The following is a 27,259-nucleotide window of genomic DNA, read 5'->3' on the forward strand; positions in this document are numbered from 1 at the left end:
TCTCTCTCTCTCTCTCTCTCTCTCTCTCTCTCTCTCTCTCTCTCTCTGAGAGAACATTGGAGTTTCCAGAGAAAAAACAAATGAAATAAAATCCTGATCAGAAGGAACATAGTTTTGCTTGCGTATAAAAATAAATAAATACATTTAATGTAATGTTTTACAATTCAACATTTTTTTTATAAATTTGTTTAAATTTTTTACGAACTTACACATCTTATTTTGCTTTTTGCAAGAAGATTTTGTACGATTATTAACCCTTTGTAGGATAATCAAATTCTTTCATGATATATTACTACAATAAATAATTGTATAAGTACATCGTTGTATCACTTGCTAACAGTTGATTTATATGAACGAAGTAAATCTCAATTGAAATAGAATAGCGAAACTGTAATTTGCTATTAATGATATATATCCAATACCTAAGCATTTCATTGCTATGCTCGTTATGTAAAGTTTTTTGTAGTATATACTTATGATTTGTGTATTATATAATTTTATACTTTGAACTTATAAAAACGTATTTTACGATTAATAAATATGGTCAAACAATGGAGGTTACGATTAATACCGTATATAAACTGTTTTATATTTTCTGAATCTAGTCTGTCAGCTTGGTCTTGATCAGTTTATCCTCTTTCAATTGCCGGCATGCATCTGTATACATATATATATATATGTGTGTGGATTGTCTGACGCGTGGTTAACGTATTTTTTTCCGAAAAAAAGATCATCAATTTCTTTGTTATTGACGAATTATAAAGAAATACCGTTTAAATTTTACTAAAATGATAAAATACTTACGTTACACACGTAGTTGTCATGACATCCGTGAATAATGAATGTGCAAAATTTATGCATCTTGTACACAATTTATAAAGAAAAATACCGAAAATAACGGTGTATTGATATAATTACATCATCTTAATTGTAGGTTCGTAACTTTTCTCTTATTAATGTGTATATAACGAGGTAGTAATCATATTAGATCATTTTTTGTATACATTTTGTTGATGTATGCTATGTTTACAGCATAATGAATCATATAAATTTAATTGCTACTACCATTGGTGTAACAGTTGGTGTCGTAGGTGCAGCTAGCATTTTTATTTATCATTACATGTTGAATAATCAACAACATAGTACAGGAAGTACTAGTTTAGATGCCGCACATAAAAGGATTGCTGAATTGCAAGCAGAATTGGAAGCATTAAGGTAATAATTTATTATATTAAATGTTTATCTGTATATGAAAAAATAGTTATAGTATCTTTTGTATTTTTCAAAGGTTACAGCAGAGTCAACAAAAGAAGAAACGAAAAATTTCACGAAGATTTGTTTCTAATGATAGTACTTACACTGTAACAGATGAGACCGATACAGATGCTTTTTCAACAGCAGATACAGAAATTGGAGACGATGAGTTCTATGACTGTTCTGATAGCGAAAGTGTTATCGCTGAAAACGAGATAAGGTTAGTTTTAAAAATGTAAATATATTTAATGTAAATGTGTTAAACTTATATAAATAACACGGACGAGAATTTGTAATTTATTCTAGTACAACTGTGAATCTGCTTCCTGAAGAAACATCTTAAGAATATTCCAATTATACTTTTTAATTCGTTATTTAAGTGTAATTACTTGTAATAATTTGGAAAATTAGAGTTTGATCATTTTCGGAAGTAAAGTTATTCAAAAAGTGTAGAAGGAAGAGATTATATGTTCAGTAATACAGGATCTCAGACGAGTTGAACCACCTGGATTTAATACTTAAGGAGGTTGATGAAGCTGCAAATGGAGATTTTGATATTGAGACTTACTCTAAATTACAAACTCTGGTAAACTTACACCAAGACGATGTAGAGGTAATATGGAGGTTTGCAAGGGCTTGTTATTATCACGCAGAAGCTACAGCTGATAAAAGTATTAGAAGGACGATACTTCTTGAAGGTCTAGTATTAGAAATACATGAATATTATAGCATAACAGAAATTAAAATTGTCTTGTTATTACAGGAATTGGACATTGTGAAAGAATTATTGAAATTCCAAATGCAGAGTTGTTTAAATGGTATGCTATACTCCTAGGATTAAATGGAGATTACTTGGCAACTGCAGACAAAATAAAAAACGGTGATCGTTTTAAGAATTATATTATGAAGGCCATAGAGATACATCCAGATGACTGTGAATTGCATTATCTCCTTGGTAGATTTAAATATGAGATAGCCAATTTAAGTTGGTTTGAAAGAAAGGTAAAATATTAAATAGTTCTACTGTGTTTAGAACGTAGAAAGAGTAATCTTTGAATACTCTTAAAATTGTCTTTTAACTTTCGTAGGTGGCATCAACATTGTTTTCTGAAATTCCAAGTGCTTCACACGATGAAGCACTCGCTTGTTTTGATACAGCAATAAGACTGGGAAAAAGATCTCTGCAAATTGATTTGTTTATCAGCAAATGTTATATCGCTTTAAAACAATATTCGCGCGCAGTTAATTCTTTAAAGGGAATATTGGATCAACCGGTAGTGGCAGCTGGAGATGAGAAAGTACATGCGGAAGCAAGTACACTTCTCAACAAATATTCAGGATATATTTCATAGCAAACAATAGCGTATTTGTACATCCGATCCGTATTTAATAATCATCATCCTATTCTGATATATACATATATAAAAATAAAAAGCCTATCCTATAGATCAATATAAACGATAACATTAAATATTTCTTAATGAACAATTATATAGTATGGGAGGGAGGTAATAAGAAACAGCAGGTATTATGAATCTTTTATCTTAATTGAAGTTTTGTGAAAGAATGTATCTTTGTAAAGATCACATAGAAACGTGCATGATAGCGGTACGAAGTTTCATAAATGACTAGGAATATGTACTTTGTTAGTACATCTTAGCAGATAATATTTTGTATGTGCATATACATTAATTGAGGCTACTGGGTTCAGTTACTTTTATAGAATTTATTATTGTTGATCTTTATTCTACACAATTTCTAAGTAATACAATATATAAAAGAATACATTTTTGTAGAATTAAATTCCAATGAATTTAAAATATAATGTAAAATACGAATAATTTCGGTCTTAAGGTGAAGATACTCTTTACCTAATGTACCTGTTAAAATTGCAATTAAAATATAATTTTATTTTGTTGTTATCTGTACAATTTAATTTAATACGCGATGATTTCTGTAATAGTAATTAAGAAATAGATTCTATTTTGCTCAAGACATGCCAACAGGAAAAGACAGGTTTATAAAACTGCTGATAGGTGTTTTATGACTTAGTTAAGTTATTCCATTATTCATTTCAATATATATTTCCTTATATATTTTATAACTTTTATTATCAAAACTAAAACTGTAATTGAAAAGAAAAATGAAATACAAGATTCTCACTATAAGTATTTACTATTATTTCGAATCTTTTAACACATTTAAACAATGACCACGGAATGAAACTGGATATCTCTGATGCAATATAAACTGGTAATAACATTATTTCGTGATATAATAATTTATACATTCTTGTTGCAATATTTTTAACTTTATATTTTTGTTATAACACTTGAATGAAAATTATATTTTGTAGATAATTGTGAAGTTTCTCCCTGTTTTAGCAGATCAATAATGGTCCAATACAGCATCCCAGTACTCTGTGGATACTGGGTAGAGAATGGGGAGAAAGGGGTGAAACACAGTGAAGCCCCTGTAGTAAGATAGAAGAGAAGCCAGAGAAAACATTTCAGAAAGAAGTAGTTAGCATTGAAAGCTTGTAAAAAGTGGTTCAATCAGAATACACATGATAAGGTAAATTCCAGCATTAAAAATATAATTACAGCTATAGTATTTTTTATTCTTTAAATTCATTCACATTAATGTTAAACATAATTTGTGATTTTTTTGTCTTAATTTCTGTGAATCTGTCAATGTATGTATTTTTCCTTAATGTGATTAAATGTTTTATTCTTAATTTTTCGCAGATATCTAAAATACACTTTGAGATGCGTGGACTTTTACGAGGCATTTTATATTGTGGACTATGGTATGGCAGTGTAATGGCTGGCTTTTTATTTATTGCTTGTCCTATGTTACCACTGTTATTCTTCAGTCCTCCGTTATTTCGAAAATGTAACGACCTCTTATTTTCCTGCTGGGAACTTTATTCCACAGTAAGTAAAAGATACTGCATTTTCATGCCTGCTTTTATAATTATTACATATATAAGTTAACAGTCATATAAATGTTTTAGGCTCTTTTAAAAGTGTTTGGTGTAAAAATTTTGGTATCGGGAGACCATATATCTCCAACTGAATCTGCTATACTTGTAATGAATCACAGAACACGAGTAGATTGGAATTTTTTGTGGGCTGCTATGTACCAGGCATGCTTACCCAGTATAGCAACTCATAGATTAAAATTTGTTTTAAAAGATCCTATTCGACACATTCCTGGTCCAGGTAATACAAAACATATAATTAAATGCATTTTTCACGTATAGTATTAAAGTGTTAGTATGTATTATTTATTTTGTTCCTTGTTTTTTTTTTTTTTTTTTAAAAAGAGCATACATCCCATGAAACGATATTGGAGATTTTAAAGAACTATTGTATAACAGGATGGATAATGCAAATGAATGGCTTCCTTTATATAACACGACGCTGGGAAGAAGATCAAAGTCGCCTATCGCGTACCCTTGATTATTTAGTAGCACTGGATAGACGGTCACAATTACTTATATTTCCAGAGGGTACCGATCTCACAAAAAATAGTAAAGAAAAATCAGACAGATACGCTTTGCAACATAAGCTACCACAATATTCGTTTACTCTTCATCCAAAAACAACAGGGTTCAGTTATTTAGTTCAACATCTTCAACAAGCAAACTACGTTGACGCTGTTTACGACTTAACGATCGCGTATCCTGATTATGTTCCGCAATCTGAACTAGATTTAATCAAAGGTAAATTACCAAATGAAGTACATTTTCATATTAAACGAATACCCTCGGCGAACATGCCAAGGCATGATTCGACATTAAGACGATGGTTGGAAAAAAGATGGTTCGATAAAGAAGAAGTTTTAAAACAATTTTATGACAAGAAATCATTTTCTGCTGATATCTGGCCTTTGACAAAACAATTTCCTTTGCAAGTCGCGCTATATTTTTGGAGCATTTTAACAGGTGACGCTTGATTATATTTCGAAATTTATTCCGATTTATTTTTGATAATGTTCTCTTCAAGAAACTTGTTTATTTCAGGTGCTGCAGTTCTTTTGCTTATTGTTTCACCGTTATTCCAATTATGGACATTTGTTCTATCATCTTTCTTTGTTGCATTATCATTTTTCAGTACTGGTTTTAATCAGGTTGAAACTGGATGGTATTGGTGTTGGAAAACTCACTTCCTTAAACAAAAACGTAGTTAATAAGATTTTTGTAAGTGGTATTTATTTCTTTAATGTCATTATAAATGTATTTAAAATTCAAAAATATTCATTATATTTATGAATTTTAAATATAACATAGTTTGTCTAGTCTTTAAATGTAAGTAGGGATTTTCAATTTTAACAATTTTCGGTATCACGAAAAATAACATTTAAATTAGAAATCGTAAGTGGTATGGCAAGAATTTAAATCAGAAAATAGTGACACTTGGGAACACTTATTTTATAAAGTAAAAAGTATTATACAAAACTAAATGAGTTAATATAAAAGAAAAATTGATCTTCAATATTGACTGAATACTTTATATTCTATAATATAATAACGATACTAGTTCAAAATTATAAAACAAAGAATTTTATATAGTACGTGAACTGGAAAGAATAACGAAACTGCAAAAATTATAGTGGATTTCTTTTAACATTGTAACAAACATTAACCTTCTGTAGATTACCCTTCTTTTATAGAAATTTTACATTTTGGATTTCTAGTTACAGTGAAGAATTATATATACTGTAACAATAATTTTTTTTGCCTGAGGAATTATTGATGTAACTACAATTTGCTACTATATACTTTTTAACAGTATAAGTGCATTGTATATTCTTATTTTACATATATATGTATTGTGAACTACGGAGGGTTAAAATTAAAATCAAATTAACAAATTTTTTAAAGAAAAATATTTTGCTAACTCAGATTTTATGAGGTGTTATCCTCTTAATACGTTCAGTATTAATACTTATACAGTGTGTGTTTCCATATTATCGATATATTTTTTCAGAATCAATCTAATAAAGGAGTATATTAAAAAAAAATTTCTGTTGCAGTAAACTAGAGTCGATATTAAATTCAATTTAGAGACTATACATAAATGAACGATAAGGTGTTGTTAGGGATTTTTATATATAAACATTTTTCGTTACTTTAATAAGTAAAATCGATTCTGAAAATATCTTCCAGTAATTTGAAAACATCTTGAGTGTAAAGCTCGTATATGAAATTTTATGTAAAAGTAGTTACTTTATACAGATTTAAATGATATTGGTAAGACTATAAACATAACATTAGAATTTTATTCAACAGAATTGATTTAATGCCAGGAGAAGACATTTTTAAATTGAATATATTACAATAGTACCTTATACCTATAAGATCGTGTTGTACAAATATCTGTGAGAGTTTACTGTTCAAAATATTATAATACTTTTTATTCAATGTAGTTAGTATTATGATGGATTTTAGAAAAAGGGTTCTTGTTGTGTTCTAATAGTAGAATACAATAACACAACTAAAAAATGTGTTGGTAGAATCTAAACTGTTTGTAAATGTGTACGTTCCAATCGTAAAATGATACTTTCTTTAGATATGTATAAAATATAGACTATTTTGAACATTTTCCAAAGAAGGAAACGAGACAAACATGTCGGCAAACTTCAGATTTATTCGAAGCCTAGAGTTTTGCTCATCACTGAATACAGTAGCCATCTATTTTAATTTATGGAATTAAGATTTTACATTTTGAATTTTTTTCAAAATTCACAGTGTAATTAGTGCCTCATTATTTCATATTCTGAAGTATAAATGTACATACATATTCGTTTAATAAAATTATTTTGCAAGAAATTACAAGTTTCCGTAAAAGATAAAGTATGAGATATTTACGCACTTACAATGTTAGGTAATTTAAAAACTTTACAATCTTTTATTTATTAAATAAGTCAACATTTGACGAACAACTTTACAATGCTCCCTATGTAACAAAGTATTATAACCCGAAAAATGCTTTAAACAGAAGCAAAATGTACGTAAAGTGTATAAACGGAACGTGTAGGACAAGATATAATTTTAGATAATTTGGTTTTTATTAGTAGCTGAAAATCTATTTTTCTATAGTTGGTAGAAAAGTTATAAACGTAAGTAAAAGTGAATTCATGTGCCAAAGAAATATGTGTATTAGTGTATGTTCTAAAGAAGTGTCGATTAAAAATATTTGTGGTTCTCAATTAATATAAGAGTTCTACTTCTATTAATTTCCAGAAAAATAAATGTAAATAAAAAAAAGTAATTAAATCATTTCGATGTATTCCATGCTGTGACTAATGTAGAATTTTATCATTGTATAAATGTTATATAGTTATATACAATATTGTATAGATCGAATAGCATCATGTGAATAAATACTGTGGATAAACGTAAACATCTATAAAACTTATACTTTGACAGTATTTTAAAACTATTTATTTTGAAATTAGTTACATAACTTCATTATTGGGGTACCAAGTATTCCAATTAATATTTCTTTTTATAAAATGGATTAATTGGACTAGGTATCGGACTTGCTTTCAGTACACCTACTAGCGGCTTCCTGTTTGCGTCAAATGGAATAGATGGACTTTTTCGAAGTTGTAAAATGTATTCAGATGTATGTTGAGCAGTATTACGTTGAAGTGCTATTTTCACTCGCTTTTTCGCATTCAAGTTAGTATTTACTTTACGATGCTCTTTCAAACTAATCTTTTCATTCTTCCATTTCTTTAACGCGGGAAGCAACCACGTTGGTTGTTCACTGATGGTGTTACTCTTTTCAAGTTTCTCAACAATTTTTACATGCGGTTCTTTCTTTTCATCGTTCAATGACGTACGTATCGACGAAGTATTTATATTATCGGAAACATCCCATTTGCCACAAACGTTGATATTTGTCATCTTTTTTTTTTTAACTGGTGTATCAACATTTAATGTATTTACAGAGATGGTTTTGTTTTTTTTAAATTTCGTCTTTTTACTTCTCTTAGTTGAAAGCGAGGTTTCTTTTTTTAATTTACAATTATCATTTTTTACATCTATTTTACAACTACCGCGAACTTCTTCCTTTGATTTAAATTTTTTTTTTTTTAAACGATTCTTCTTCATATTTTCAATTGTATCTATTTGCGATATGGTATTTTCGTCGCTAATATTTTCAGAACAGTTTCCATTAGGATCGTTGCTTTCGTCTTTCGTGAATTGGCCGTTTTTCTTTTTTTTACGTTTTCTTTGCGGTGCATCTGAATATAATTCTTCTTCAAATTCCAGAAGACGCTTTGCCGCTAATTTTGTATCTGTATTCTTCTTCTGCGTAATTGGAATTCTTATTTCTTTAATACCAAGCGGCATTTTACCTTCCGATAGTTCTGTAAATCTACATATGCAATTTATTAAAAATAAATAAATTATATTCGATATATTCGAAAATTAAGCAATCATTACTTACTCCCTGATGAAGCAATTAAGTTGCCTACGCGATTTTGTCGTTGACAAGGGATGAAATTTATACTGAACTAATAGCGCAACGATTTGTTTAGCATTTAAAGGTATTTGTGGTAATTCAACATTTACTCTTCCAGCTCTTGGATCCAATAGTTTCTCTGTATCATGTTTCATTTGATTTTGAAGTAACTTTTCTTCTTCATCATTATCTTCCATTTCTCCATCTGACACTTCAACTTTTTCCATAGCATCAATGGAACCAGCAGGAAACCCAGCCTATGAATAAATTGACATTATCTGTTTGTCTTTTAAATAATTTAACATTAATACTCACAGATTTCCAAGCTTGAAATTTTTCCATGTAATCCATACCAATATCCGATTGCATGATTAAATATCTAAAGATATGTCTTGTAACATGTTTAATTTGTCTTTCATCATCCATGATTATTAAATATGAAACAAATGGTTTTATAAGTTCTGTGACTATATCTTCTGATATGACTCCATCACTGATCTACAAAGACAATACTCAATGTAAAATTCCAAGATTAAATTACAATAAGTACTCTTATGAATATTACTTTCACAAATAATATACCTTTGAAAGTTCTTCTAAAAACACTTCTGTTAAATGCATGCTAAAACCAAGACATGTCTTTGGGTCTACTAAAAGCGTTTCAAGTATTTCAGAAATGTCTTCTATGAATTCCATATCCCATGAACTTTGTTTACATTTTACAAAAGTTTGACGTATTATTCTTCTAACTAGCTGTAAACAAATATATATAAGAATATACAATTTCAAGATGTAACTATGTACAAATTTCACAAGTACAATACATTTTAATTCTTACCATAGAAAATTTGTCTAACCTATATTGATCTATACCAAACCATTCTGTACTTAACGTTTTTAAAGCACAGTAGGTATAAAGTACTACTACATCTTTAGCATTAAAACAATGTACAATTTTACTAATAGATTCTGCTACTTCTTCCTGAATTAAAGGTTTATCTGACATCCACATATAATAAAATAATCCTTTCCATAATCGCATAAAATCTGTGTCTGTAAATGCTAATAACGAAGTATGCTTTAAATGCTTTTGCAAAATAATTATTATAATTTTTATTAATGTTTATTAATGGTATTAATAAACTTACCAAAGGAACTGTTCGAACGAACTGTCAACCATTTCTTTAATTTTTTAAGTATAGTATCTCGAATACGTTTATCATTACTCGATAACAGACGAGCAAATTTAATTTCTTGAGCAATAATTACAGCTTTTTTATCTTTTTTCTTCACTTCGCTTATTGGTTTTTGTTGTTCTTTAATCTTCAACTTTCGTTGCATAGACTTTTGCAGCGGAGCACGTGTGCGCCGTTGAACTTTTTTAACCGCCATTCGTACGAATAACAATCCGTTTTAAATACGCTACTCTTGTTGACAATTTAATTTTGAGTTGTTCATTTACAATTCGTATCTTTTTTTGTATAAACACAAATCACAGTTACACGAGCTCCAAAATCCCATTTAACTTTCGTCGAGAACGTAAACCAAAGAGAGATGCAACTTGGTTTCGTTTACAGCAGTTTACAGTAACGTGAAGTCGTTCCCTGATGGTTCCTGAATTCATTGGTTCCAGTCCTACCAATATCCTACCAGCTATCTATAAAATACTGTTACCTACTTCTTGCTGCACGAATTAATAACGAATAAATGTGTTAATTAAGAAATTTTCGCCTTCCCCGACTCGGCGTTTATTTATTTGGAAGAAGAGAGGACTGCGTGTAAATCATTTTTAAATTAAACTACTCACATTGGTTATATATATATCGATTAGTGAAACACTTTTAATCAATTACGTTTATACTTTTAAACAGTTAAAACCTGGGCTTGAGAGTCATCCCCTATATTTCAACGAAATCGATATCTAAATGCGAAAAATTGACGTATAATTTTTCTCTTCGGAATGTAAAATAAATCGGATACTTTGTGAAATACGTCACTGTGCAATTGTGTTTAATAAATTCAGCAATAATGAATAAGGTATAATTCTTTCAAATATATATCGCACATTGCTTCTAACGGAGTTAAATATTTAATCACAAAGATTAAACGAATATCGCATTTTTTGTTGTATTTATCATTGCTATAATAAAACGATAAACATTTAATAAATGCATTTGTTTTAGATGTCGCGATATCCTTCAGACTGTAAAGTCTATGTAGGAGACTTAGGAAGCAGCGCGACAAAGCAGGAATTGGAGGATGCTTTCTCGTATTATGGACCACTGAGAAATGTATGGGTGGCTAGAAATCCACCTGGATTTGCTTTTGTGGAATTCGAGGATGCTAGGGATGCAGAAGATGCGGTAAGAGGACTCGATGGAAGGACTATATGCGGGAGACGAGCTCGTGTCGAACCATCCAATGGAAAAAGATTAAGAGACAGGGGTTATTCTAGAAGAGGCTTCGGAAGATTATTTCACCCTGAAGACAGATGTTACGAATGTGGCGAAAGAGGTCATTATGCTAGAGATTGCGTTCGTCACAGAAGTTCTCGTAGAAAACGGTAAGTATACGATACATGTATTTTTTTTAGATATTTTATGGCGTGCAAAAACATATCAGACAAGTAAGCAAGAAATATATGACATATATTGTATATTAATCCGATTTAAGAAACGTATGCTTAAATGTGCAATGTGACTAACATTTATGATAAGTTTCACGTAAGGCTCAAATTTGAAAAGTAAGCAGAACATTTTATAATACGAATACATTTAATAGCATAGCTTTGTTAATGCGATGTAAATTATTTATTAAATTACACAAAGATTAGTGTCAATTTAAGTAACACATATGAAGAAACTTATGTATATATCATAGTATATAGAAGTTTTTCATAATACATAAGAAGATCCTATACTCTAAAAAAAATTGGTTAAAATACCAAGAATGATACCGATGTAATACTGCCCATTATTTATAGGAGATGCGGCTGAACAGGCATACGCATGAGAAATGCATTGCTACCGAGATTCTCGCGAGATTCGCCTTGGGTTCACTTTGTGACACTGCGTAGTTACAGCGTAGAGCACCCACGTACTTCGGGTTTCCTTCTACATTCTACGAGCAAAAAAGGGAAACAGGGCCGATGGAGTGGCTAGTTCTGCGCACTGCGATACTTCCAATGAGCATTGACATCACCCTAAACTGAAAGTTTTTGCACGTCAGCACTTGCGGTACCCTTGATGTTCTTCACTCGTGTTACCGTTTCTACCTAATTGCCATGATAGACCTACTGGTCGTCGAGAAACAAAGTTTGAGTCATCTTCATCTAGCCACTCTTCGTCCGTACATCTGACCTCCGCGTGATTTCATCTGCATAAGTGCTCATCCGTTCTCCCCTTCCTGGCATTACCATTGCATACTCTACAACTGTCTGCTATAAGCAACTTCAAAAGACGGTATATAAGTAGAACAATCAAATATATATACTGAACAGAAATGAATATAATTGTTTCTAAAGTTAATATTAGAAAAAAAGTTCGCATTTATATATATATACATGTATATATGTGTATACATATATATATACATATAATATAATTGGCATTTAAGCAAAGGGAAATAAGTAAATGGAAAGCAGTGTAGGTAGCAAGTAAATTACGAAATTAGAATAAATTCTTATACCAGCAAATATTATAATATTAAATATGAAGTAAATTATTAAATTTTTCCTGAATACTTGTCACATTTTTGCAAGCCCATTGTCGTACGAATTATTTGTGAAACTTTACGAAATGTATTCTATATTACACATTCTTAAAACAAACAGGAAACTTTACGTAATAATATTAACATAAAATAACATTTTTTTAAATAATAAAAGAGTAGTAAAACTTAAATTTGTAGGCACTTTGAATATAATCGTCGCCCTAATGTAATATTCATTATAGATCCCACTCCAGGTCTTATTCACGATCAAGATCGCAATCAAAATCACGGTCTCGTTCACGTTCTCGATCAAGATCAAGGAGCAAGCATTCAAGATCTTCATCCCGTAGCCGTTCTCGCAGTAGAAGCGGGTATAACAAAGAAAAGCTTCGTAATAAACGGAGATCTGGTTCCAAAGATCGCAGTCCACGCAAGACAAGATCTAAATCTGTTTCTAGATCCCGCAGCAGATAAAATGGTGTGTATAAAGATGATGGCTATTTTGATTACTAACTTGTAGTAATTCAATTGACTCTTATTATTTTAAATTTCAGTGAACACATTTGATGGAAGTACAAGATGCAGTTTTCAGAAGCTAATAAAATAAAGCTATAAGAATTATGTCACCCTTAGAAGTATAATTTTCTATGATTTTTTTTATGTTACATCAAAGTGCATTTTCTTCTTAGCAAATCACATATGAAATTTAGAAAAAGAAGAATGTTCGTTTTATTAATTTCAAATTTGTTATATTTTTGTTCGTATTGTATAAATACAATAATCCTGATACACTGTATCGTCCAACTATGTTCATTCAAGTTCACATTTAATAAACAATTTTTTAATGTGTGTACTAATGTTTGTTATTATTTGAAATTTATATTATTTTTTAAAATAGAATTGACTTTTTCGCGCCCAAGTTTGTAGCGACAGTAGTTGCCACTATTTCCGCTAGATGGCGAGCTGCTTTGAAACTAGTGGCGCCATCGGTGGCAAAACGCTCAAGTTTGTAGTGAAAATAGTTGTCGGTATTTTTGTAAGATGACGCCACTGATATATTTTAATAAATTATTCTTTATTTTTCATAAATGCATAATTAATACGATTCTTTGCTTTATAACACTGCAGTATTCGTTTCAATGATCATTTTTATCATATTTATTTAATACAGCATAAATTATCGACCTTTTAGATAATGGCGCCATCTATCAGCAACTATGGAAACTGTTTTCGCTACAAACTTGGGCGTTTTGCCACAGATGGCGCCACTGGTACTAAACACGCTCACTGAGCGGCTTAGTGAGCGGCGGCCTTTCTGGATTGCCCCAATGAATTCCTTGGATGTACTACAGGATAGTTTGAAGAAGTGGGGTAAGGAGTAAGTGGGGAAGTTAAGAACAAGTTGAGAAAAAGGGAAGCATAGTGATCTGCAGCGACGCTTCGTAAGCAGATTCATTTGGTTTTCAGTCACGTATTCGTGATTCGTCGGTCCGTTTATGAGTAGTTGTGCACTCGACTCACGCGTAGACATTCATAATTCGTCCTCGCTGATATCTTGATCGTATAACTGACACTTGATTCCCGACACCGACAGAGAAATGAAGAAACAGGTATATTAAAAGAAAAAGAAAGAAAAGGGAAAGAAAAATATAAGCAATGCTATCAGTAAAGTAGATCGCGGTGTGGGTCTATACTCCTGTTAAAAGGCGTCGAGCCAATTACCAGAGAATCAGGCTCAATTAAAAGGCGAGCAACAATCGTCACAATGACTGCTGCTTACACGAACGATCCCGTAACCCAGGAACAGAACGTAGAGAAGAAGACAAGCACGATAGACAATAAAGCATCGGAAAATACGAAAGAGGAAACGATGCGCGAGGAAAACACCGAAATTACTTGTGTGGAAATGACGAAGCTTGCTGCAACAGGTGGCCAGGATCAAAAAGAAATCCCTGTTAACCAGGAGAGATCTACGCTTTGTATATCGGTTGACTCGTCGGCATTCCTCGAGCAAAAAGGCAAAGATATGGAAAGACTGGAATGCAAGAAATATTCCGAGGATAGCGAATCTTTGAAAAGAGACGAAAATATTGTACCGACGATCGACGATAATCGAAACGCGATTGCAGATGCAACTGATATTAGAAACAGTCAAGTGTCGAGAAACGGTGAATCCAGTGGAGCAAAGTCGTCCTCTGACTCGATCGTATCAACAAGATTCGATGCACTTCTCGTTGAGAGTGATCCTGAAAATACAATGTCGGGAACACGTGGAACCGATGCATCCTCGAATGATAATTTCACGATGCAAGAATTACAGAATTCTATTCAGAACGATATTATAGAAAGCACGAACTTTACGAATGATCCAGAGGTTTGCAACGGATTGCCGAAGGGTGCAGATTTTTCAAATGACCTAGAGGAGATTTATGATCCAGAAAGTGAGCTAAATTTCCACGAGGCTGTACGTGCTGGCGATGCTAAGAGTGTTGCAGCTCTTCTTGCAAGGGACTCGCTACAAAACTTGGACGAACCGGATTGGAATGTTTCAGGTGATCCACCCCTGTTAGTGGCCGCTACTAATCATTGTTTGTCCGTTCTTAGGTAAGAAATTTCAACAATTGTACATTCTTAGTATGTAGAGACGCATGAAATCTCGCATCTTTTCGAACGAGAAATTTCCGGACTTGAGAAACCACTTTCTCAACGATACTTTCCCGAGATTCAAGTTCTTCTTCTCTAACAGAATGGGGCAGAATATTTATTTAGACAGAAATGTCAAACGACGGATACGTAATACACAAGTTTCAAATAAATCTCGTTAAAAATAATATTATCGATAAAGTAGACAGTTAATAAGTTACAGGGTACAGCTACTTTTTACATCATAAAAATTGAAGTATCGCGCGGCAGAAGTTGTACGATTCTAATTTTATCGATTTTACTGAATTCTAATTTTGACCACTGAATTTCGCTGGGGAGTTTGCTGACGTCGAAAAAAAAAATATTCCGTGGTGTATAAACCGCTGACGAATTGTTCTCGAGACACTTACGTTGCAAAAAAAACCCGATGAATATTCGTGAAAACCATACTTGCTCACACGCTTTCCTATACCTTTCATCCCATATTGCAACCAGATGTTCAGAGGCTCAGCGTTCCCGAAAGAACATCACGATCCTGTCTTATGAGATGAGATTTGCACGTGAAACGTAACTCTTTGTAATGGTAATTTTGTAGAGCGTAATACAGGATCGTAGCCAGTAGCACATTACATTATCCTATAGGCCAGTGTTTCTCAAACTACACTTCTATCTCTATCGACGATAACGTTTAGAGTTCGACGAGGAAGAAGCTGATGGCCGATGGAGTGCAATAACGAAAACTTGTTGCTTTGTAGTTTATTGCTTGCGAACGGATGCGATCCAGCTGTGCGTTCCCCCCGCGGTGAAACGGCGCTTCACAGAGTGATTTTAAATGGAGGACCAGGGAATGTGCTACAATTCGTGGGAGAACTCCTCAAGTATGGCTGTCCTCCAGGCGTGAAAGAAGCTGGCGGTGGATTGACAGCGTTACACGTACTAACTCGACAATTAGCACATGCGCAAGGATCGAAGAATCTCCATCATAACTTTGATGCCGCTTTGAAGACGCTTGATTTATTAGCGCGTGCTGGTCCTGTTAACGCGAAAGATCACCAAGGCCGTAGCGCGCTTCACATTTTAGCTTCTTCCACTATCTTCGGTACAGTCTTGTTCGTGCTCATTAAACAAAATTCGGATAATAATATATCCACTTCTAGATAGATAGTATTTTCACTTTAAACCTTAAAAGTAAAATGAAACTCGTATGCTTAGAATAATAAATTAGTATGTAACTCGTTATCGTTTTGATATAACTGATCGACTGCTACTAGAAATTTCACTTTTGCCTTACAGCGTTGTACGCTCCCAAGATTATCCTGATTTGTTTTTGTTTGTACGAGTCATCTGATTAAAGTAAAATTGTTTTCTTGCAGACAATAACCACAGAACTGAAATCGAATCTTTGATCGAGACTTTGTTGGCTGCTGGCGCGGATCCGGCATTGAAGAACGATCGAGGAGAGACTCCTTTGCACGAGTGTCTCGAGTGCGGTGCTTTAAACACAGCGTTTTTATTGGTACAGCACACACCGACTGGTATAATGTCGCGATACGGCGAAACTCCATTGCATATCGCCTCTAGAAAGAATTATGCTGACATGGTAGCAAAGTTATTGGACCAAGGAGAAGATCCTAGCGTGCAAGATGCTGGTGGTAACACGCCGTTGCATCTAGCTTCTGCGAGGGGTTTTCATCAAATCGTTTCTTTATTAGTTACGTCTCCTCTCGCCCAGTTGGAGAAACTAAACACCGAAGGGTTGACTGCCCTCCAAGTAGCTGCGGAAAGTGGCTTTGTTAATGCGGTGAAACTGTTGCTAAAAGCGGGAGCAGATCCAAGTCAAACAGTCCACTATTGCTCGACGACTCTTCATCGTCATCCTGATATTTCTGTTCTAATAGATCACGAATTGAGTAGACGTCGACAGCTCGCTGCTTGATTATTTCGAAATTATTTTTCGTTAATAGATCGTTATTCTAGTAAAACTGATCGAGTTCTTTTTTCAATACTAAAATTAAATAAATAAAATTTTGTTTGTTTAATGGTGTCAAAGCATTTAATATATTTAGGTAGCTTTGATGCTGTAATTAAAGTAACATCGACTAGATGTATGTTAATTTTTTTACGTGGTTTATACAATTGTTAAGTTTAGCTACTAAAATATGTTGCATATAAAAATTGTATAATCCTTTTTTCATTTATATAGGAAATTTTGTAACTTCGTTAAAGTAATGTTGAACAACAACTGATTTCGAAGTATTCCGAAATCTAAAGTACAATTTGACTTCGTTGAGTATACATAAGTTCTTGTTACAATGTTATATTGCCAATTGTATGGGCTGGATATACTCTTTTTTATTGTCAAATGATAAATACTAGTATTCGCTTGTTGCTCAATACTGTCTAGTATCGATTATTCGAAACTCGACGGAACTAATTAAAACTATATGAATGCCATGATTTCTGGCTGTGGTTAAAACTGCACTTTAAAGACTGTGTGATACTGATATATACATTTTAAATAAAGGAATAATATCAACTTTCGTATTATCTTACAAATGTACCTCTATGAGTTATGCTTAATTATTTTATGATATTATTTTTCTATGAGAAATAAATGCACAAATCGAAATAACAATGCTGTATATTTTATATAACGTACATAAACCATTATAAAGGAGAAAATAATGAAATAATAATATTTTGGTTATTTATATACAAGTATATACGAAACGATGTAGAGTCAATATTTATTAAAATATAAGTTGGTAATAATTAATACACGTAAAAAAAAGTTGCGTAACGACTTCAAAGTACAAAGTCCAAATTACTGATTTTTACCTTGGCATAAAAAACATATATAAAAATAAATCTTTTGAGACTTCGTGAAACATTATCGTTATATTTTCTAATTGCGGTTTAAATTAAAGGGAAATACAGTAATTAATGTTTCATTCCAATAATGTACATTATTAATTCTTCGACTATCATGGTTCCATACGAAAATAGAATCGCTAATGCCTTTTCGGTAACAAGTGCAGGTAAGTATACGAAAATTATTCTTAAATTTATATAAACAAAGAACTGATAACAAGAACTTATATAGAATATTATGTAAAAGGGTAATAAATCTGGAAAAGAACTTGCAATATTTAACTATTATTATTTATTAGTATATATATGAACATTCAATCTCGACTATACATGTTAAACAAAAATATTTCTCAAAATGATTTTGCCTTAATTGCAAGAATTTAATATTGTCATCCTAGACCTGATGAAACACATTATATAAATACATATTAAGTAATAATACGATTTATTAGCAATCCCTTACCTAGCGATCTATTGTTCTTTGTATGTTAGGCAGCAGATTTTTTCAGGATATATTTTTGAAAGAAATATTGCATAATGTTATGAATCATTATTTTCTTATTTACAAGTGTATTTTATTCTTTGTTGTTGATAGTGTTAAGAAAGACAAATTTCGTCGAAATTGTAAAATGTAACGAATCGAAACGTAACGAATTAATCTCTTCACATTTGTTTACTGTCTCATATTTGGCAGTTTTAAAGTTTCCAATGTAATTATAAAATGACAGTCGAAGAATTAAATACTTCACAGCCATCGCATTCGGTAATTGCACGTTCAGCATGTTTGCCCAATCTGTCGTTGCGTCACACTTATTTACAACTCCTTTCTGTCAATGCATTCCAACAATATTTGACACTGCGCGTTTTCTTTTTTAAAATTGCTATGTAAAAATTGCTTCTTTTTTTGCGTATGTGATGTCTACAATCTCTAATGCAACGTTCTTTTTTTTTCTACTTTGAAGGCTCAACCAAAAGTTAAATTTCTCAAGTTGTTTTAGATTTATCAATTTTGATTTGTTTAATAAAAAAAGTACTTCGAATTTTTCCGAAAAGTAGCTCACACATTTACAAAATACAAATTACGAAACGTTGCATTAGATATTCAATAAATTTGCATTTCAATATTCTAAACTTCTCAGAATTAAATCCGTATTCCGAAAATTAATTAATTTTCGATTTTTTTTTAGTAGAACTAGTAATTTCTGTATCTTCCTGAAAATTAACAAATTATAAACACTGGCCTGATATAATACTGCCATATTTAAAAACGGTGATAAGTTTTTATATCTTTGCAATAATACAAAACTAGTATCTATATTATAGATAATTAAACGCTCGCATGTTACATTACTTTTACATTCAATTCGATGTATAATTCTATGGACATCTGTACCATGCACGAAGAATGATGCAATACTTTCTAATCATCTTCGTAAATGTATAACCTCTTGTACTAGAATTTTTAGTACTTTCGAATTTTCACTAACGAAATAAACATCTTCCTTTGGCACTCTTTATTACCACAACTATTTTGTTTTAGATCTATCAGAAATGTGGACATATTCTGTTCACACATTTTTATTTGCAACATCTCTTTTTTTTTCTTTAACAATTTATAATATCTTTGTTCTTCATAAGAAACTTTCAGAAATTCAGATTCTGACTAAAGCTTAATATAAAATATGAAATACAATACAAAATTTAATATAATTTTGTTTTTATGAATATCACACTGTCATTCTCCGAAGCTTGAAAATTGACTATTGTCAATGAAAGATAAATTCACATTTACACATATCTATGATGAATAATTCTGTGTTGGTAATATTTCATTAATATTACGAAGTACGATACATTGTTTTTTAAAGTCACACTCGATGTTATACTCGATAGAATATACATATATCACACAGATATGTGTAAAATGATTTAAGTAAGCTGTATTCCTTTTTCATCTATCATGCCATTTATTTTTAGATGGTAAATTAATTATATTTCGGGTTAATTTCATTGCAACAAATTGAAATGAAATATAAATTCGTCTGATCGAAAAAGAATTAAGTTTACTTTGTTAAGAATGAAAATTCAAAAAGGAAATGCAGCTTACGAAATAATGTTGTCTTTTTTCACTTGTATAAATTTTACAATCAACGTTAAACTATTTGATCAACTTATGTGTAATTGATGGATTAAAAATTTTCTGTAAGAATATAACATCCTCAAATCTTTTTAGGAACAATATTTGTCTACCTTTTATTTTTAAATGAAGATGCGAGAATAGAAAACAATTCGAACGAGGATATATATCCAGTTAATAAAAATGAATTCTTTGGCTTTAGAGATATGGCTGTTTAAAATGCACACTGAATGCATATAATACGCAATTATTTGCTAAAATAACATCTACAATCTAGATAATGCTACAATAAGATGTACTATGAAAACATTCATTCTTCCATACAGGCCTGATGATTTTTACTTAATATTAGTATTTAAATACAAAGCTGTAAATATACATAAGCTTGCAAAACAGTATTTTCCAAGTGTACTCTGCATTTGAATTGTATATCAAATAATGATATAGGATCTGTATATAAGGCCAAACGTTTCCATATAAAATTATGATATAATAAAGCAGAATGTTTCAGTATATTATATTAACTTATTCACTACCATTTCTTATTAATACAAAGTATGTACAATCGTGAATACCTGTAACAAAGTTTTACTTTCATCGCGATATGACAAAAACATAACGCAAAGTATCATCAATAATTGTCAATGAATTTGTAAAAGTTGTTTTTTGGGGAAGGGGAGGGGGCAGGTGTCAAATTATGGCAGTGAATATGTCAATATCATGAGACAACATGTAATTAGACACATTTTTCGCTACGAATTTTCTAGTATCACGTTACTACAATATGTATTTAAAATTGTACTGTAACATGCAATTTTCTGCTAAAAATAAAAAGAACTATGCATTCAATGGATAACCGTTTTTTAAAGAATATCATTTAGGAGCATTAAATTGTTTCATCATCTTGTTAAACATGTTCATGACCATGTAAAAAATAAATGACTTTAATTATACTCTCGTATTTTTATATTGTAACTATATTTTCGAAATATTTAGTATAAAGAAAAATCATATTCTTACCGTTGTAAACTTGGCAATGTACCATATTTGTTACCCTATTTTGATTGGCCCCTTCTAAACTTTAGTAGCTCATAGTAGAAAAAGGCTAACAAAACTGAGTAATAAATATGGTGCAATGCAAAATTAAGATTAAAAATAATTATAAATATCGACTCATATATCAAACAATAAGTTTTATAATCTTCTTCATTTTAAAATTTGTTTGCTAATTTAGTACTCAAATTTAATCAACAACTACAATAATAACAATAATTATCGATCGTAAACTATATTAATTAAATGCTATAGAGTATGAGCATAATACAAAAATGCTTAAAGAAAAGTCGAAAAATTTCGATTCCTACAACCTAAGTATAATTAAATTTTTACTATGCTTCAATTATGTAAAATATTGCATAAACATGCTCGATTATCGATATCTTCGATAACGAATTATTTTCTACTCCGAGACGTATAATATTGGTATTTTTCATAGAGAAATTTACAGTTTCATGAGCATATTAGGAGCTATTGGAAGAGAAAGTTGCCTGAATTAACGTAATTTTATCAAAATTGAATTACCAAGGAAATATTATTATATAAATAAACAATAATAGGTCCTAATAAAACGTCGTTGATATTTTCAAGATTTGTGCAAAACAGTACTAAACAAATATTTTCTATTTGTATAGTAATTTGTACAAATTACAATTATTATAAATATATGTTTCTTCAAGTAGTGAGAAAGTCCTGGAATTCTAAAAGTCTGTCATACACCGAGAATACACTCTGGTGTACCTATCATATAAATATACAGAATGTATCAGATGATATATATTTGAAATATATGTATATGTTTTTATTATGTTTCAAACATATAAACTTCAACCAATCTGCACTTAAAGATGAGATAATGTTCCATTAGAATTGTGCATCCTAAAATTTGATCTTTAACACTTCCGCTACACGGGCGATTTAAACTTGTACTCAACATTCTATTAAACTGTAGTATGAAAGATAAAGATACTTAAATGATGTGATCGATCACCAGTGACTGTCGGGGCAGCGAAAGTATTAAAGACTAACGAAATTATACAGCTGTACATGCACATATATACGTTTTATTATTTATCTCTACTATTTTAATTAATATATACTTTAATAGTCATAGTTAGATTTTAAGAGATTACTTTAAAAGTAATCAATTAAAATTGTATACGATGTCATCACCATCTTTTTTATGTTATAATGTCATGTACTTTTATACTCTTATTTCAATTAGATTATTTGAGCCTCTTCAATTCCTATGATACAAGAAAAATTAGGGCACTTTAGCTTCCAATTCTCCAACAGGAGCCAATGTAAAATATCATTTTACCTAGAATGTTCTATAAACATATTTGTATATTATATAAAAAAGATTTTTCGCTTGTGCACCGCAACAGCACTTTGAAAAGAGACTTATTCTTTAAAAATACTGTGACGTACCACGTGTATTGTGCATCTTAAAAAAAAAACTTAAAAACTAAGTTCTATTATACGAATAATAAAATCTAAAATAATTTACGACAAATCAAAAACTAAACGTCCAAATAGAATACGCCGTGCTTCGCGCACGCTACATTTTTGTTTCATCGATATTAGATGAAGTGTCTATATGCTAATTTAATGTCTGTTCTTTGGTTTTATATAGGTAAATATTTGAATTTAATGAGAAAGTAAAGCATGTTACTCTTCTTTAAAATGCTACAAATATTTATTATACAGGCACAGTTGTAAAATAAAAAATCGATCATTCACTTACAGATGAACTACGTCTACAAGAAGCTGCTAAGTCACTAATCGTGGAATTGTGACGCGTCTTCCTTGAGCCCTCATTATCATTCACAAGGTTTGGGTTAACCGAATGAGAAAGAGCAGCTGTTTTATTGAAATCTATTGTAGCATACCCTTTTTGCAGCTTGTTTGGAGACTCTGGAGGAGATGCAGTCGAATTTGAAGGTCCATCCAACGGCGAATTGATTGATACATCCTTTGTATCCAGGTCTAATACAGCATAGTTCACTTCTCTAATTGGACCACCTGTAGGCGTTGATGGCGGCAAAGGCGACTTTTCAGCTACAGATACTCCGGAAAACCTTTTCCTAAAGCTTTCGATTTCACTTGCTTCTAAATTAGCATAACAATGTCTCGTTCCTTCTTCCATATCAGGTTGAATAGATGGCAATGGCGAAGGTCGTGGTCTAGCACCAAAAGATTCTGTATGTTCCTGACCTGGACTTATATTCATATAGGCGTGTCCAGATTCATTATTATCAGTTTTGTCTTCCTTAAATTGCATTACTTCGCAAACACTATGAGTTGGAGAAAGTGGACTAAGATCGCTATTAATATCTACATTCATATAAGCTGCTACTGGAAGCTGTGACTTTGTTTGAGAAGCGATTTCTGAATTTTTATGCACGGATATTAATTCCGACGATGCCGAGCCATTATCAGATATAGAGTTACTCACTGTACAAGGTCTGGAAAATAATAAAATGTTATTAATATTAACGAGTAATTAACATACGAAGATTATAATGCGTATCAAAATATGTATATGAAATTTTAGTTACCTCTGTATTGCTCTTGTAAGGCTTTTATTATTATTATGCTCCAGTTCCAATGGCAAAGAGGACAATATCTCTTCGTTGACATAAAGCGAGGACGGATGTGGTTGAGAGAGTGGTGGTGGGGGTGGTGGCAGCACAGGAGGTGGTGAAGGAGAACCTATGGTTCCAGGAGGTGATATAAGACCAGTACTACTTCCCACGCTACCTAATCTTCCATTTTGTTGACTATGAACAAATCTGGGACCCACGCGATTATTAGTTCTATTCAGTATTGGATCCAAATAATTAGGCTCAACTGGTATTGTCACTCTTGTTACTGTTGGAACAGCATGAGAAGCAACTGAAAGTTCTCTGGACATTGTATCTTCTCCACTGTTATTACAAACCTAAAGCATTAATTAGATAACATTTTAAAAATCCATACATATTTCAATAAATAAAACATCTACTAATGATTAATAAAAAAAAAACATGCCTGAATATTTGTTTGCACAAGATTAAATAACTGTGCAGCCCTACGGCACTTAAAGGCATAAATGCCAGGCCCTGTAATACATCTTCTGCCAGATTCAAAACTAAATATTTCAGCATCATAACCATATCTTCGCAAACAACGTAATGGCCATTTAATAGGCTGTTTACCACGTTGATAAAGCACAATATCAGTTTCTGTAACTTCTAAACGTCCAGGTGTAATTAAATTACCTAAATCATCTATATTCATCACTTGAAAAACATTCGGATGTAGATCATTAATGTCTGTCCGACTATTGACACAACCCATTCTTTTTTACTCTGCAACAAAGAAATAAACAATGTTACTTTTGCTGCAGTCATGTTATTCTACACATGAATAAAATAGATTGCAATGCATATCATTAATTACATTTGTCTCTAATTCGTAAGAATTTACATTAGAAATAACATAATCTATTTGTAACTATAAAACAGAAGCAGTTACGATAACGAAGTAATAGTAAACATTAAACAATTTAAAAACAAACATTTCAGAAGAATTTCACGAAAGGAAACTTAATGCAAGTTCGACGATATGCGATCAAACAAGGCTAACGTTTCAAAATCGGGTAAATTTCTGAGGATGTTTTATTAACATTTACATAACTTACCAAATGCGACATATCCAAAACATTCAGCTTGTTTCTTAAAAAGAATTACTCGTCCTTTTACAAACAACAAACCACACTCTCCACATAACACTGCCGCACACTAATCTCCACTTCCTTGAAGTTGCTGCAGAGTAAAAAAAAACAATAAACTATTCATTACGATCTGAAATCATACGTTACGAGCATATATTTCACATTTGATTAATAGCTATGCTTGGAACATTGATTAAATCTATTATATTTTACTAATTTATTGTAAATATGTATACGTCGTGTCTATTATATGTTATGTATATGTGTACATTTACGTATGTACACAAGTATAAAAAGAATTATCAGCAATTACCAATTTGCAAGAGAATTACGGTTTTTTCACGTTCTATGAATGAATAATTTCCCCTACTCTTTCCATTTTTTTTAGTAGGAAAGTAACTATTTTTGCAAGGTGGAAGAAGTAAATAAAGGAATTCATCATGTTCAAGTATAGCGCCAGTAATGCAATCTCTGCAGTCTTTTCACTGAAAAGATGAAACCGAAGTAAATAATACCATGTGATTGCAAAAGGACAGAAACATCAGTGGTCCTTATTCCCAAATTGATATCACAGAATTTATAGGAAAGCATAAGTATGTACATATATATTTGCTTGTTGTATGTAAAACAAACATTACACATATGTGATATTTTGAGTGTTCGTTAATTGTTCAATTTATATTGAAATTTATATTTAAAAAATAAAGAAGTTAAGAATTAAAAAATTATTTTCATTTAAATTTTAATATCACGTTGCTCGTCCACTTATTTGTTATTGCATACAATAAAAAAAATGTGTAAAAACATACAAATGACGCCATCTAGCGTTAAAAAAAAGAACTATTCGAGGACAAACTTGAGCGTTTTCTCGATAGAGGCCGCTGACTAAATTCTGAAAATTAGTTCCACCTTCTCACCGCTGAATGGCGATACCATTATAACTAAATATTAAATATGTTATTAGATATATTGTTTGTTTTACATACACAAACAAATATGTACTCAACTTCCGTATAAATTCTATGATATCAATTCAAGGAATAAGGATCACTAACATTTCGATCCACAGCGAACCAATGAGATGTTGATCATGAAATTGTCTGTTCTTTACATCGTTTGGTCTTCTCACTAAACGGGATAATACACAGCTACTTAAATTCGCTTTCCATGCGAACGCGCCACGTATTTGGTTTATTTTCAAACACTAACCCGGTGTAATCTGTCGTGTTGATTGCTGACGTTGGAAATCCATGGAAATCAAAATCGTGGACTAAGTTTGGTTAGAATATTTTGATGTATAGTCGAGTTGGTTGATTTGTTGAATTAAAGTTTCGTGTATTCTAATCGACAATACTAAAACAAAATAATGCATACTGTCTTCACACGTAGTAATGCTATTTTAGCATATGCATTAAGTGTTGGAGGGGCTCTAACGTTTTGTTGTTTTCTCTCCACTGTATTTATTGATTATAGAGCAAATGCAACATTCAATACTGCAAAAGTACTTGTGTAAGTATCATATATTTTGATAAATATTATAAATACTATCTTTTGTAATACTCATTAACATTTTATCTTGCAGAAAAAATGTGCCAGATTATAGTGCAGCAAGAGAAAAGAATGATATGGGCTATGTCACAATCGATTTACAAACTGATCTTACCTCGTTATTTAATTGGAATGTGAAACAACTATTTTTGTACCTCACAGCTGAATATCAAACAGAAACTAATGATTTTAATCAGGTATAGTATTAATTAACTACAAGTCAAATAATTGCAGTTAAGTACAATTTAATACGCAGATTAAATGAAATAGTTTTTCTCTATTTTAGATAGTATTATGGGATAAAATAGTACTTCGCGAGGATAAAGCTGTATTTGATTTTAAGAATATGAATACGAAATACTATTTCTGGGATGATGGTAATGGTTTGAGGTAATTTGTTATTGTTAATTAATAATTATGTAGGAAGCAAATAATGGTACAAATAAATAAATATGATTTTGCACCTATTTGTTTCAGAGGAAATAAAAATGTAACATTAACATTATCATGGAATATTATACCAAATGCTGGACTATTACCATGTGTTAATGCTATTGGTTCGCACACGTTCGCATTCCCATCCGAATATACATCAATGCGCGTGTAAGATAAATGTGATCGTTTATATCCATTGTATTGTAAAAGTTTTAATTATTCTACATAAAATCAATGTATAATAAACACAACATTATTTTTATGTGTTATTATTAAACGTTAGATCACGCTTAATTGGTATATTCTTCACATATTTTTTATACATTTAACATACCCGGAATTTTTTTTATAAAAATTTCAACGACGGGGCTAGAAAAATATTAATAATTTTGTAAACACAACAAT

General features: G+C 31.2%; 7 protein-coding genes across 9 annotated transcripts; 5 read left to right on the forward strand and 2 right to left on the reverse strand.

Annotated features, from left to right (window-relative positions):
* Positions 1 to 703: 703 nt before the first annotated feature.
* Positions 704 to 3,409, forward strand: LOC128890504 (regulator of microtubule dynamics protein 1-like). The gene is made up of 6 exons (XM_054149065.1): positions 704 to 934; positions 1,033 to 1,215; positions 1,289 to 1,474; positions 1,738 to 1,952; positions 2,018 to 2,256; positions 2,343 to 3,409. Exons 2-6 carry the CDS (start codon positions 1,037 to 1,039, stop codon positions 2,604 to 2,606), a joined length of 1,083 nt encoding a protein of 360 aa, XP_054005040.1. The 5' UTR covers positions 704 to 934; positions 1,033 to 1,036; the 3' UTR covers positions 2,607 to 3,409.
* A 267-nt stretch (positions 3,410 to 3,676) lies between these two features.
* Positions 3,677 to 7,611, forward strand: LOC128890501 (lysocardiolipin acyltransferase 1-like). Of its 2 annotated transcripts, none has more exons than XM_054149059.1 (5): positions 3,677 to 3,828; positions 4,002 to 4,190; positions 4,271 to 4,478; positions 4,583 to 5,203; positions 5,282 to 7,611. In XM_054149059.1, exons 2-5 carry the CDS (start codon positions 4,023 to 4,025, stop codon positions 5,446 to 5,448), a joined length of 1,164 nt encoding a protein of 387 aa, XP_054005034.1. In that variant the 5' UTR covers positions 3,677 to 3,828; positions 4,002 to 4,022; the 3' UTR covers positions 5,449 to 7,611. The 2 variants fall into 2 exon arrangements, with proteins under 2 accessions (XP_054005034.1, XP_054005035.1); XM_054149060.1 differs by having other exon boundaries at positions 3,679 to 3,828; positions 4,637 to 5,203.
* On the reverse strand, positions 7,516 to 10,314 carry LOC128890492 (ribosomal RNA processing protein 1 homolog). Its single transcript, XM_054149044.1, has 6 exons — positions 9,884 to 10,314; positions 9,574 to 9,797; positions 9,318 to 9,488; positions 9,051 to 9,233; positions 8,721 to 8,992; positions 7,516 to 8,648 (listed from the first exon to the last, which is right to left on the reverse strand). The coding sequence occupies exons 1-6, from the start codon at positions 10,125 to 10,127 to the stop codon at positions 7,757 to 7,759; spliced, it is 1,986 nt and encodes a 661-aa protein (XP_054005019.1). The 5' UTR covers positions 10,128 to 10,314; the 3' UTR covers positions 7,516 to 7,756.
* A 47-nt stretch (positions 10,315 to 10,361) lies between these two features.
* On the forward strand, positions 10,362 to 13,299 carry LOC128890511 (serine/arginine-rich splicing factor 7-like). 2 transcript variants are annotated; one of them, XM_054149077.1, is made up of 5 exons: positions 10,362 to 10,513; positions 10,607 to 10,772; positions 10,919 to 11,298; positions 12,701 to 12,924; positions 13,001 to 13,299. In XM_054149077.1, exons 2-4 carry the CDS (start codon positions 10,764 to 10,766, stop codon positions 12,918 to 12,920), a joined length of 609 nt encoding a protein of 202 aa, XP_054005052.1. In that variant the 5' UTR covers positions 10,362 to 10,513; positions 10,607 to 10,763; the 3' UTR covers positions 12,921 to 12,924; positions 13,001 to 13,299. The 2 variants fall into 2 exon arrangements, with proteins under 2 accessions (XP_054005052.1, XP_054005051.1); XM_054149076.1 differs by having other exon boundaries at positions 10,366 to 10,513; positions 12,689 to 12,924.
* A 470-nt stretch (positions 13,300 to 13,769) lies between these two features.
* On the forward strand, positions 13,770 to 17,626 carry LOC128890494 (serine/threonine-protein phosphatase 6 regulatory ankyrin repeat subunit C-like). Its single transcript, XM_054149047.1, has 3 exons — positions 13,770 to 15,050; positions 15,845 to 16,188; positions 16,463 to 17,626. The coding sequence occupies exons 1-3, from the start codon at positions 14,212 to 14,214 to the stop codon at positions 17,023 to 17,025; spliced, it is 1,746 nt and encodes a 581-aa protein (XP_054005022.1). The 5' UTR covers positions 13,770 to 14,211; the 3' UTR covers positions 17,026 to 17,626.
* Positions 17,627 to 19,005: 1,379 nt separating this feature from the next.
* LOC128890497 (fibroblast growth factor receptor substrate 2) lies at positions 19,006 to 25,515 on the reverse strand. The gene is made up of 5 exons (XM_054149053.1): positions 25,185 to 25,515; positions 24,839 to 24,962; positions 24,187 to 24,506; positions 23,715 to 24,097; positions 19,006 to 23,621 (listed from the first exon to the last, which is right to left on the reverse strand). Exons 3-5 carry the CDS (start codon positions 24,493 to 24,495, stop codon positions 22,889 to 22,891), a joined length of 1,425 nt encoding a protein of 474 aa, XP_054005028.1. The 5' UTR covers positions 24,496 to 24,506; positions 24,839 to 24,962; positions 25,185 to 25,515; the 3' UTR covers positions 19,006 to 22,888.
* A 450-nt stretch (positions 25,516 to 25,965) lies between these two features.
* On the forward strand, positions 25,966 to 27,136 carry LOC128890512 (signal peptidase complex subunit 3). The gene is made up of 4 exons (XM_054149078.1): positions 25,966 to 26,380; positions 26,454 to 26,616; positions 26,706 to 26,809; positions 26,897 to 27,136. Exons 1-4 carry the CDS (start codon positions 26,238 to 26,240, stop codon positions 27,024 to 27,026), a joined length of 540 nt encoding a protein of 179 aa, XP_054005053.1. The 5' UTR covers positions 25,966 to 26,237; the 3' UTR covers positions 27,027 to 27,136.
* Positions 27,137 to 27,259: the final 123 nt, after the last annotated feature.

This window comes from Hylaeus anthracinus, unplaced genomic scaffold (genome assembly GCF_026225885.1).
Source record: "Hylaeus anthracinus isolate JK02 unplaced genomic scaffold, UHH_iyHylAnth1.0_haploid 12000, whole genome shotgun sequence".
NCBI lineage: Eukaryota > Metazoa > Arthropoda > Insecta > Hymenoptera > Colletidae > Hylaeus > Hylaeus anthracinus.